This window comes from Alexandromys fortis, unplaced genomic scaffold (assembly GCF_014885135.2).
Source record: "Alexandromys fortis isolate MF-2015 unplaced genomic scaffold, M_Fortis_MF-2015_v1.1 scaffold_103, whole genome shotgun sequence".
NCBI lineage: Eukaryota > Metazoa > Chordata > Mammalia > Rodentia > Cricetidae > Alexandromys > Alexandromys fortis.
In genome coordinates this window covers 5,465,715-5,478,665 of record NW_026067978.1, presented here as the reverse complement: position 1 = coordinate 5,478,665, position 12,951 = coordinate 5,465,715, and the positions used below count along the sequence as shown (strand labels likewise).

Here is a 12,951-nt window from a genome sequence, read left to right as displayed (position 1 = left end):
GATATAGGAGTGATGGAGCAGAGGCTATTATACTCCAGCCCAAAGTCTTCAGGCTGCTGTGTGGCAACACACCACCTCCCACCTACTCACTGCCCTTCACTTAGGGAGGGGGAGACCAGGACCAGTATCTGACCCCCATTGAGAAAGTCCAAGTCTGAAGAAGTTCTTCTTTACTTAAAACTCTCAGGTGTCTTTCTGTGGCTTAGAATGTGTAGAACAGCCTGGCTCCAGCTACACACATCCCTGTGTCTCTCCAGCAGGCCTCTGCCTAGAACACAACTAGAATCTTCCACTCATCTTTGCTGGTATACCACCACAAGCTTCTGTTCTCCTCTCAGACCCCCTAGCTATGCCCCTGCCTAGAGTTGGCTCCTATGTATTACAAGCTTTCCTAGAGACTTGGCCTGTTAGCACGTTCACAGAGTCAATTACTCTATTTGATGCATCTGCTGTTGTTTCTAGTTGGGACACAAGTGAGCAAAGGCTCTCTTCTGATTGTCAAAACCATAAGCTCTCCTTAAATATGTCTAGACCCCTAAATGAACACGTCAGCATTTCCATACAATATGTGGCTATTTCATATTGGGGTGGGGTGTAGTTTCCCTTATAGTCTTGGTTGGTTTAAGGACTGTCCCTGGCCTGAAGCACTTCTATCTCTGAAGTTTTCCATATGCACTCAGCATAAACATCCAGTCTTAGGCATCCGGGAGATGCTCAGATGATGAAGTGCTTGTCTTACAAGCATGGAGATTTGAGCTCAATTCACACTTTCCATATAGAGCCAGCTGTGATGGTGCACATTTTCAAACCTGGAGAGACAGAGACAGGTGGATCCCTGGGCTCTCTAGCCAGCAAGCCTAGCCTAGCAAAATCCATGAGCCCCAGATTTCACCAAGAGGCTTATCTCAGAAAGAAACACAATAAACTTAAGGTGGATGGCTTCTGGCTTCTGAGAAGAGAAAAACACTAGCGGTTGAACTTTGACCTTCATGTGCATGTACAACATATACATACATGTGCACTTGCATGCATGACCACACAAGGCAGAAAGATGCTGGGAGGATACTTGGATATCTCCAAGACTACCAGAATAAGAAGACAGTCTGTTGTTTGGATCCAGATCTTCACATCTGAACCTGGAGGATCCAATCCCTGTCAATTGCGCTACCCATGGTCCACCTGCGGCAGGTCATCAACCCCCCCCCTGCCTTTCTGCTTGAATCCTCTTGTTCTACAGAACCTGAATGGCTCCATCTGGAAGTTTACTTACAATGAGAGGGAAGTTCAGAAGAAGTTCCCTCTAATGGACAAGCATGAGAAAAAGAAGGAGATGCGAAGAGGGGGGAGTAAGGGAGGGAAGGAGGGGGAAGAGAGGAGAAGAGCGAGAGTGCACGCAAGGTTTCATTTTATCATCGCTTTCTTGAAGCCTATTTACCCTTCAAGACCCTGAGCCCCTTAGGGGAGAATCAATGTTGGTTATGTTTTCTTTTCTCCGGTTCCTATTGCAATGCTCTGTAATGGCAAATGGATTTCATCTCTGGAGCGAACTCTGACCAATTTGCAGTAGCTACTTAGAATGCTGAGGTGAGAGGGAGTTTGAGGTCATGCTGGAAAGAGTGTGAATAGCCGCAGCTGTCTGCCTGGTGTGGAAGGGGCCTGATGGGACACAGACGGCAGGGAAGGCAACGAATGGGCGCTTTGAATGACTGAACGCATCTATGGATGTTCCCGGCTTCCCAAACAGTTCATATAACCACTTTACTCCCGGGCTCTGAGAAGACAGCAGTCATCTCCCTCCTCCCAATAGAGGTATTTACCCAGAGGAGGAGGTGTCTATCAATAGCCTCTGTTCAGGAAGAGAGCCGAAAGCCAACCACACGCCAGCATCAACACCCATGTCTCTTCTCGTGATGTTGAAGATGGAGGAGCCCAAGCAGGTTGTCATATCAACCAGAGAACTATTAACATCTGCTCTCATCCAGGGTCACGGTGTGGGTGTGTTGGGTGAGCAGTGTGGTTATTTCCTCTGAATTGAGGCAGTCCTTTCTTGGTGGAGAAGAGACACTCATAAGACAGGAAACAAAGGAGCCTCTGAAGGTTCAAGAACGTTCTGATACTAAGAGAATGTCTGCAGGCCCTTCCCAAGGTTAGCAAAGCTGAAAGCAGTTGTTGGAGGAGACTCTATTAGGAGTCAAGCTGCTTGCAGAGCCTGCCTGGAGCCCCAGGGAGGCAGCTTTAATGCTGGGATGGGCTTTTTGGTGATGTAGCTGACGTTGAGCATCCCGTGCTCCTGTAGGTAACCCCTTACTCATACTCCTGGAAGTAACCCCATTCTGTGCACAGTAGCTCACTAAGCTAGACTCAGAAGGCAGCGTTATACTGATCTGTCATTGGTGCCCTATCAAGAGCTCTATCTATGTTCCTTCCTGTTGCTCCAGGAAGTGCAGAATATGAAAGCTCTCCTCTCCAAGCTCAGAAAATGCAGAAAATGGGCACATGCCGTGTGGTTAAGGTAGATGGAGGATGCTGATGCTGTGAACGTATCCTCTCACACATCTCCTAACCTATCCATCACTAACATTTCGTCCACCTTCCAATGCCCACTCAAGCCTCCCTTTGTCTGAAGTCCCACTATCCACAGTCACAGTGTATGGGTTATTTTATCCTGAATCAGACTCCACCTCCATAATGGCATGTATTCCCTGGGCTCTTTCACTTTTGCAACAAAAAAGGAAAAGGTCATTGACTCTGAAACTCCCCCTCCTCACAAATTGCCTTTGGAGACTAACTTGGGCTCTTTGCATAACGTGCAAACAATCTCCATTATTTTCAGTATCAGCATCTGTAATGTGGGATTGTTATATCGATGACAACATCTGGGCCGAGTCAGTGGCAGGACTGCTCTGGAATAGCCTTTGCTCACCCCATCGCCAGCCACACTTCCTTCATTTCTATAATAAGGCTGGTTTTTATTTTGAGCAATGAGCAGGTGTTATACATCTTTTGTGTCCTTTACTGTTTCTTACAGGGTGAATGGTAGACATTAGAATAACACAATCCTGGCCACTAAAGGGAATAAATCAGTGTGCGAGCGCTGGCTTGTGCACAGCAAATCATCTGATTACAACAGCGCATGAACGATAGGGCATAAAGAGAGCTTGGCTAAACCTTATATAGACAGCTTTATACTAAAAACCAAAACAGATTAATTCGCAGTTCTGGATAATAGATGGTGGGTAGGAATGTATGCCCAGCATTGCTTTGCACATTAATTTTTGAAAAGGAGATAGAAAAGCTGTTTTTTTGTCTACCTTCCGAAATGCATTTTGAAGGGTGAAGCAGCATGAGTCTGTGCACTTTGAGTCTGAAGCTTTGAAGGGACGCATGAAGCTCATACAGCAGCTAAGAGGCCTCTTTCTGCGGCCAGCACCCAAAGCCTTGTTAGAACACCCTTGGGAATCCCAAGCCGGTCTACAATAGGAGTCCTACTGTGGCAGTGATGTTGTCCTCCTCCTGACTGTGACTTAGTTTATTGTCCCCTTTATGCTGTGGGACTGAGCCCTGGGCTCTGCTCCTTGATGTTAGGGATTTTGTATGTTGGTAGCACAGAGTGCGGGAACGTGCCCTCTCGGGAGACCAGTTCACATTCTAGCGGTGGCTGACTCTCCACATGGGCAGTGTTGCTTGAGAGGTCCGTGAGGCTTGCAGAGGCCATGTTTCCGGGAGCCAGTGGGTTAAGAAAGAGAATCGGGCTGACAGGGAAGGGACCCATCTGGAGAGTCACTCCCCATCCCTTTCCTATTAATCTAGGCTACACAGACTTGGGTTTCATGCTGCTTCATCTTTCAATAAAACAATTTAAATTTTATTATATATGTTAATTATCAATAATTATGTTCTCAGCAGATTCCACACATGTATGTAGTATATATGGACCATAGTGACCCCTTGCCCTCTCTCCTATCTCCTCCACTCACATGAATTCCCTTCCATGTCTCAACCAGGCCCCTCTTCTGCTTTCTTATTTTTGTTTTTTACCTTTGATGCTCCAAAGGGTTTCCTAAGGGTTGTTAACAGGACCATGGGGTAAAGGGCTGTTGGCCGGATCCTGGGCACCTTGCCAGTGGCTATACCACTGAAAGCAATGTCTTGTCCTAGCTGCACATAAATCCTCAGGGAGGACAAGGTCTCTCCTCCATGACCGGAGGTTGATGGATTCAGTCTTGTGCAGATCTTTCTCTACCTTTTACATGTTTAAAAAAGATGGGACATCCACATTTTAATATGAAATTTCACCCTTTTCCACGGCAGTCTGTTCTGCTCTGCTGGTCATATTGACCCCTTCCACAGCATGTGATTGATGTCGAGTTGAGGCCCATCTGGAGAGCTACTAAAGACCTGGGAGGGGAAGTTCGCTAATGTGTCCCCTCCACACCCACTATTTTCTCGGCCCAGAAAGTGCCACCCTCTGCCCTTCCTGTCCTCCCTCCTTCTCCTCCACACTCTCTGAGAGGCCAACCCCAGGCCTCCCTGTTCCTCTAACACTCCTTAGAAATCTCTGCTAAGGCACGTACAGCATTACATTTTAATTTTCTCTTACAGGACAGTGTGCCTCGCTGGGGATAAAGTCCTCCAGGGCAGAGAACGTGTCTTAGCTTTGTCTGCATTTCTGGTACTTAACGTGATGCCTGGGTTTGGTTAAGGGCTCAGAAATGCTTACTGAAGAAATGGAAGACTTTTTAGATAAAAGACTTGCTTAAGCTGTGGTGCCCATACTAAGTAGCACAGTCTTCTGGGTCTGCTGTCAAATATTCTGGTTCTGGAAGAAGAGAAGCCATTCTGAGCCTTGCTTTAAACCAGCCCTCGGGTGGATGCTGTGTGCACCGAGGTCCAGAAACCTTTTGACTGAACCGCAGGATACAAAAAGCTGGGTCTTTGTTTTCTGGCTTTTGTTTCTTGGTCCTTATAGTCCCTACAAACGGCATAGGGCTTGAGATGAAGTAGGAATTGTGTGTGTGTGTGTGTGTGTGTGTGTGTGTGTGAGAGAGAGAGAGAGAGAGAGAGAGAGAGAGAGAGAGAGAGCAAAGAATGAGTACACAAAATGAAGAAATACACAAAAGGTTAATATGGGGTTGCAATAGTGCTCCTTAGAGCACTAACTAACTGGAGTTCCATGTAGCATGTCACATGTTCCCTTCTCCTCTCTTACCACATGAAGACAGGTGGATAGCAGCCTGTAAACAGTGCTTTACAGAGAGCTGGCCCTACCCTGTCTTTGTAGACTTAGAAGGAGACTCCCAGGCGTTTGGACTGATGATCTAATCACCACCCCCAAATAATAGCAGGTGAGGATTGTCCTTACAAAGATACCAGTCTCTCCCTTTGGCCAGCAGGAGACAGGATGCTTCTGCCAGTCTCTCCTCCATCCCTTGCCCTCTTTTAGGCATTCTCCCCTCAGGCTGCCTGTTGCTGAAACTTCTAGCAGGGACAGCTCATATGTTTCCTCTCCTTTCCTCTCTCCACCCTCTGGTGGAGGGAAAACGAATCGCAAAATGCATCCCAAACAAAACTGAATGGTCAGATCGAAAGGATAAACACTTGCTCATTTTCTGAAGTCGAAACTGAATGGGGCGTTAGTTTGAGGTAATGGCTACTTCATATTTCAGAAAACACACAAAGTTAAACCTGAACAACATGCTTTACTTAGTTTTCCATGTCTGGTAAATTAACCCAATCCGCCAAGAACCACAATCTTTCTTTAGATTGTTGTTACTGTGTTCAAACTGGGAGAGATGTACAGATTCCCATACGGATGGGTCACACAACCATAGTCACAAAGGGTTCCACAGCCTCCTGTGAAAGTAGCCGCTGCCACCCCAGCTCTCCCCCATTCCCTCTAGTCTTGGAACGAAAGAGCAGAAACTGAAGGTGTAAGCATAAATAGCTTTCCCCTTCTTGGATAACCTTCCTTTGTCTCCTTTGGGGGTATAATCTAATTAAGAACCAATGTTTTTATCCTCTCTCTCTTTCCAATGTCCACCTTGGTTTGTAACTTGAAGAAACACTGAAAGAACAGCCAGACACACAAAGCAGAAATGCATACCAATCGGTGTGCTAGTATATAGCAGGCATCGAGTTCAAGACCTCAGATCCATATTGGGCAACCTTGCCTGTGTCATGATTTGACCTCCCCAATAACCAGCCAGCAGCTCTCTGCAAGATCAGGTCTTGGGTTGTAAAGATAACAGACAAGAAACACCACCTCTTGCCTTCGAGTATTTTCTCCTCATTGGGCCCTCCTTATCTTGTCTTGACACTCAGTGTCTTGACTTTTCAACCCTGCGAGTTGAGTACATGTGCCAGCTATTTGTTCTCATTGCTTATCTTGTCCTTGTTGGGCAGTGGAGCCCCTTTGAAAGTATGACCAAAGCAACAAATCTGGGGCCTCTTCTCTAAAGATATTCATTCCCCCTGCACACACTGTATGCTGTTACCAATGAAGGCCAGAGGAAGGTGTCAGCTCCCCTATATCTGGAGTTACAGGTGTTTGGGAGCCCCTAGATGTAGGTTTTGGGAAATGAATTCGGGTCCTCTGCTAGAGTAGCTCATGCTCGTAACTGCTGAGCCATCCCTCCAGACTCAAAGGCATCTTCACACTTGCTTAAGCATAACAAGAGGTTTGGGTGTTATAGACACACTGATGCCCCATCAAACCTTCCCCCCATGACTTTCTCTAAGCCATAAGAAAAGGAACTGAGGTTATCCAGTAGCTAAACACCTACTCTTCACTGTTCTTAATTCCCTTCTGGGATGTTTCCGCAGACTCAGTGTTAGTTATTTTTCTTCCACACCGTGTGTGTGATTGTTGATTTTGACAAGTTGACTGGTTGGCCTTGACAACAAGACTGCCTAGGGCATTGGTGAGGCACACTTTTGGGAATGTCTGGGGGCATTAACTGAGTGGGGAAGACCCACCCTGAAACAGAAAGCACTATCCATGGCCTGGGTAGTAGGCTAAATAAAAATGGAGTAAGAGAAAACCACTAGAACCCTAACATCCCCCTTTTCTCTGCTTCCTGATCTACTCAAACGTGAGCAAACAGCCTTAGGCTCCTGCCACACAGTCATCGCCATCATGAGGGACTGCGACTTCAATCTATGGGCCCAAATAAAGCCTTCCCACTTCAAGCTGCTTTTTGTCAGGTAATTGATCAATCAACTAATACAACAAGTAAGACACCAGAGAAGATCTTCTAGTGGAGCTTTACCAGAATACAGAGTCCTTACATTATCATCCATAGGGCCACTCCTACGCAAGGTCACAGCCCTAACTTGGGACTGGAGTTTATCTCTTTAGAAGCTGTATCAGGCCACTGCCTGATCAAATCAAAACACCCTCTGTCACCTCAAGGGGTCGTTAAGGATAGGTGGATCTCTCTGCCTATCCTACTCAGCAGAAATGTGGACCTGAGGGTAGAACAGGGTCACAGGACCACTGTTGACTGTTCCCCTGACCTTGTGAAAGTTCCATAGCTACCCCACCTCTGGCTCCTGTCTCAGAGAGGATAGCAGCAGTTCTCTGCAATGCCCCATCAAGGACTAAAACAGAGAGTCCCCCGGAGTAGCTAGTTCCACAGGTCTGTCACCAGCAATCAAGGGATGACAATGAGTACCGCCAACCATGCGCATGACGCATTTACCAAAACCCTCTGGTAAATCACAATTCCTGGAGTTCATATCAGCATTATCCTGTGTACAATCTTAGAGGCAGAGGAAATCCTGAATTCTTGTATAGAGACTTCAAGGTCTCACCAGCAGCAACCACTGAGAGGCCTCCATAAGGGAATGTGGGGGAGAGATAAAAGACACATCCATGCCTTCCACCATCTGCAGCGCAGCAGTGGTCAGGAAGCCAACGGTGCCGGTGGCTCACAAAACCCACGGTGCCCACTCAGTCCAGTCTGGGCTCTGCAATGATTCCTCATTCTAGAAGCTTGTACTTTCTTATCACACATTTCCACTGGGGCTTAGTCCCCAGAGGGACAATGTCTCTGCTGTTTAATTTTTAGGCCTTCATCTGACACAGAGTGACAGCCATGCACCCCCCCCCCACACACACACACATCCAGATTTACTTGTTAGGTTCCTGTCTCAGTGGCATTTGCTCAACACATTTTACAATGCTGTTGTCCCAGATGTCCCCGCTGTAGCTCCCCTTGTCATTCTGTGGAGGACCTGTGTTCTGTTTCATGTCCCAAGGTCATGACGAAAACCCTGTAGACTCTCAGATCCTTCTCCTCTTAACCCACAACCTGTCTCAATCAGGCAGCCGCTTCGCACCTCTTTGGCAATCATAAACCATTACCCACTTTGCCCAAAGAGAACCCACTTCGCATCCACCTGTGCTTATCAAACATACATAGGCACACTTTTGTTCTCCTGACCGGTGGGCAGGAAATGGCTGAGGCCTTTTTTAACCCCATTGTCTTCAAGTCAGAGCAGTTCCTTCCCCATCTCTCAGACGCTGCCTGTTTGTGAAACTCCTCAATCGAGGGGGCCCAGTGGACTAAGCAAGATGCAGTCAACCTGAGACCCCCACCAGACTGGCATTGAAAAACTCACTGATGGTGAAAAACACCCATTCCACAAAGTGCAGCAGGGTCAAAATATAGACTGCGGGAACCATTTCAAAGGCTCTGGAAATTTCCCTTGAAGTGCCTTCTCTCACGAAGACAAATGAGGACTGGAGTCATTTTTGCAACAACAACACCACCTACCCACAGGCCCTTCCATCAACGGGTCTAGAGCAGAAAGGCAGGGCAGAAATAGCAGCCTTTACTTACATCGGTAAGTCATCTCGAAGCTGTCACTGATGTTCACAATATCGATCTGGGGAAGCAGCTTGGGGGGCTCTGTGAGTTGGGACAAAGCGAACCTAAAAGCTGCATGTTCCTGCGATTGTTGGTTCGGAAATAATCCCCCTGTAAAGAAAGAAAAAGGCAATGGAGTAAGTGTGGGCTAGAGTCAGGTCTCAATTGCCCATTCCAGAGGACCCAGACCTCTCTTGTGCAAAGCCAGAGCTATGGTCATAGCTCTCCCTGGTAAGGAATCCAGACTGGATGCTGAAGTTTACACTCCATGGATAAGCTTCTATGACAGGACCCCTAACACCCATCACTCTGCCCCAATGTTTAACTGCATGCCCCTTGGCTCAGCAAACAGCTGAAAACACAGGAGACCTATAGAATTTTACTTTTTCCTTTCTCATTTCTGCCAGATTTTCATGAGCCTGTGTTTACACACACACATACACACACTCATACCTTCCCTACATTTTTCTCGTCTTACTTGGATCCAATTTCTTATTCACAGAGGCTTCAGTTACAAGGAAGCAATGCAAAGTGACCGAAATCCAGGCCTGGGGCCACCTGGGACCACCTGGGACCACCTGGGACCACCACTGTAACTATTTGCTCTGAGACGGCCAGATCTGCATACAATGATACTAGTCCGTTGCCTTCGAAGTTTATTGTTTATCTTCTCTGAGAACTCAGGGCTTTTGTCTTTCATTGCTCATGTTCCCAGAGACCTAGGAATGCCTGGTTACATAAGGGGTTGCCATTGTGCCAGATGTGGGGGGTCTTAAAAGTACCAAGATGTGCCAACATCTTCTTCCAGTAAACAGTACAGGAAAGGTACCTGCCAGGGTTTTTGTTCCAAGACACAAGGGCACAGGGCTTTCCTTTGTAACACTATGGATGCGCAAACAAATTGAAATACATTCCTGTAAATTAAAGCCAGCTATTTCTGGGAGCTGAACTCCAACATATGTGTACACAGAAGTTTATCTCTGATTGGCCAAGAATTCACAGTTCCAGTAATGGTCTGCTAACTTCCTGTGCAGTGGATACATGATTGGCCTTAAGAACGAAATACGGAGCTGGAGGCTTGTGTTAGAGATCACAAAGGGAGGGCTGAAGACAGCCTCATGGGGGTGATAATTTCAGCATTTGTTCTACTGGTTGAAGTGTCTCCCTTGTGTTTGAAAAGAGCAACAATTACTGAGACCGAGCATGAAATAGCTTCAGGGATGTGTGGGCAAATGTGGGTGTGCCCACATAAACACCCCAAGCCCTTACACCACAATGATGGTGTAGACACACACCTGCAGAAGCCTGTCCACAGTTTCCTTGATGAGAGATTACAATTGGCAAAGTATAGACAGAAGGTTAGAACATATACAAGAAAGGCCATAGGCCGGCACAGGTGACTTGGACACACACTCACAACCCCATTTTAAAGAGCAAAAACAAACTAGCAAAAAACTACAAAAAAAATCACTCTTGCTGGGGATGCTCCACTCTCTCCTCCCAGGTGACCACACCCCACACTCTTCTGGTCCTGGTTTTCTACTCTTTCCAGTGAATGGAAGTAAGCAGGTGGGAGGTGGGAGGTGGGAGGGAGCAGCTACAGACTGGGCCGAAAGGGAAGTGTCTCCCAGAGGCAGCAAGTTTGCCTGTAAGGCAGGAGCTCATGCACATACATACACACTTCAGAATACAGCTTAACAGGTGTCAGGAAACAAAGCAAGTAACTCCATCGTTACCCCAACAGGACCAGGAGTCAGGAAGCTGGAGAGGCCCAAAGAGGCCATTAGCAACACAAGTGGGCCCACTAGATCCCCCTCCCCCACAGTACCATTACCCCCACCCCCAAACACAAACAGTCTCACAAAAAGCAACTGCCAAGATGGAACTCTCTGTAGTAAGCCAGCTCCTGGTGCGGGGAGGACACAGAAAGCCAGTCAGCCAACATGTCTCAAAGCACAGCAGTTTGGCTGATGCTGGCTCACAAGGATGCTGAGCTGCTGGTCACCCTGACCCCAAGCCCTGGAACTGGTGCTGTTGCTTCCTTAGTCTGGTTTTCCCCCAAGGTGGCCGGAATGGCAGGCAATACCTGTAAGCTCCCCCTAAACACATGTACAGCCATCAGATGAAGGGAAACGGGGGAAGGAAAAGCATGCAGTGTGTTGAAACCCACCTGCAGGTTGAGAGGGTGGAACCCAGGCATGGGGGCCACTGCTGGGGGCGGGGGTGGGGCGGGGTAGAGGAAGGAGCCTGTCCATGTGTGTGCTTAGAGCATTGGTGTCAGTGTCTGCGGACCCAGCACTAAAGAGGAAGGGGCAACGAGGGCGAGAGAACAGACAGGCTAGGAAGTTCCAGATCAGGGAATGGGGGATTTAGCTTAGCATGGCAGAAGACAGAAGGAAAACAGCTATAGGGGTCCATAGAGCTCTGGCCACAGAGTGGGGCCTGGGACTTTTCTCCACAGACACAACCTAGTACTCAGCACTCCTTCTCTGTGAGGGGTCTCTTTCCCCTCCCCCAGCCAAGACAGCACTTCATCCCCATCACTCAGGCTATAGATGCACATTTAATATGTAATTACAACACACACACACAACACCCACCAGGCTTATTTATATAAATCAACAAGAGCGGGCACCATCTGCCTCGCAAGAGTTAACTCCTTTAAACACTCGGAACCCTGTTGGAAGCACAGTCTGATTATATCTTTCCCTCTCCGGAACGGAGGCTCCTCCATTTCAGGCGCTCATGCTCGGGGTGCGCGGTGTATGTGCACCTGTGTGTGCGCACACACACGCGAGATAGAACACTTCCCTTGTGCCCCTCGCTGCATTGCTGCATCGGTAAGGAGGAGACCCCTGTCTCCCCACTGGCGACCCAAGTCTTCCTCCCTCCTAGCCTGGCTTTTCCGATTGCCATGCTGCCAAGCACAACAGCTCCGACTGAGAATGGGTTCAGAAATCTCCCCTCAAAAAACAAAAATCCCTAGCCAGATCCCCAAAGTCCCTCCCCAGCTACCCCCGCTCACTCACCTATCTGGATATTGTTGGGGAAATTGGCACCCACAACCGCACCTAGAAAACCGGTGCAGAAAAAGGCAAAGATGTACGGCATATTCCTTTTTACATTGGCGAAAAAGAAGCCCTGGTCCAACCATAGATTTGGTCTTCCCTCCCCTTCCTTTGATTCTTCTTGCTGCTCTGCCGGCTCTTTTCCTCCTGCAGTTCCTTGCTTGCTTCTTTCCTTCCTCCCTTCCTTCTGTGAGGTTTCTCTTGTTTCTCTTGGAAGGGGAGCCAAGCAGTTAAACTGCAGCCTTAACACCGACTGACAGCCAGATTAACTGAGCTGGGAGCAGCCCGTCCTCATGCTTGGAGCGCTAGCTTGCTCCCCCTCTTCCTCTGCTCTCCTCCTCTTCTCTAACAGCCAGCCTCTCTCACCCTCCCATTCTCTCTCTCTCTCTCTCTCTCTCTCTCTCTCTCTCTCTCTCTCTCTCACACACACACACACTCTCTCTCTCACACACACACACACACACACAGGCTNTCTCTCTCTCTCTCTCTCTCTCTCTCTCTCTCTCTCTCTCTCTCTCTCTCACACACACACACACACACAGGCTGCCAGGAGCCAGCTCAGATTTTCTGTACTGGCCTCCCCTACCCACCACCCCTGCTTTCCTAACCGCACCTCACTTTTCCTTTCTGTGGAAGCATAGGATGGAGGGGGATGGAGGGTCAGAGGTGCTTTCCCATAAAGGGAGCCTCTTCACCTCCCCCACCTTCCCCCGTGAGCGCTCTCAGCCCCTCCCCCCCAGCCAGGGGATAAGATGCTACTGGGAATGCGGGTTCAGTTGCAAGTCAGTAGGTGGCAGGGGGTCCCCACAATAGCTCTGGATTCACCAGCTGCCTGATCTAGGTCACTTTTTCCAGTAGTGCACAGGTTGTGCTGGATATATCTCCTACACTCCACTGGCCCAATTATTCCTACAACTAATTCCCAAGGGGGAGACCCTAGAAATCCCTCTCCAGAAATTTAAAGGGGAGACACGGAGAAAGGCAAACAGCACTAGCCTCAGTGTGACTGCCGG

General features: G+C 48.2%; 1 protein-coding gene across 2 annotated transcripts in view; it reads right to left on the bottom strand.

Moving 5' to 3' along the window:
- The window catches only part of Gria1 (glutamate ionotropic receptor AMPA type subunit 1), a 309,709-nt gene extending 297,431 nt beyond the window's left edge, over window positions 1-12,278 (bottom strand). Inside the window, exons 1-2 of one of the 2 annotated variants that reach the window (XM_050157644.1) lie at window positions 11,900-12,278; window positions 8,844-8,981 (exon numbers count right to left, since the gene is read on the bottom strand). In XM_050157644.1, coding sequence (XP_050013601.1) covers window positions 8,844-8,981; window positions 11,900-11,981 — 220 coding nt within the window. In that variant the 5' untranslated portion in view covers window positions 11,982-12,278. The remainder of the gene's footprint in view (window positions 1-8,843; window positions 8,982-11,899) is intronic. The other variant, XM_050157643.1, reaches the window with a different exon arrangement.
- Window positions 12,279-12,951: the final 673 nt, after the last annotated feature.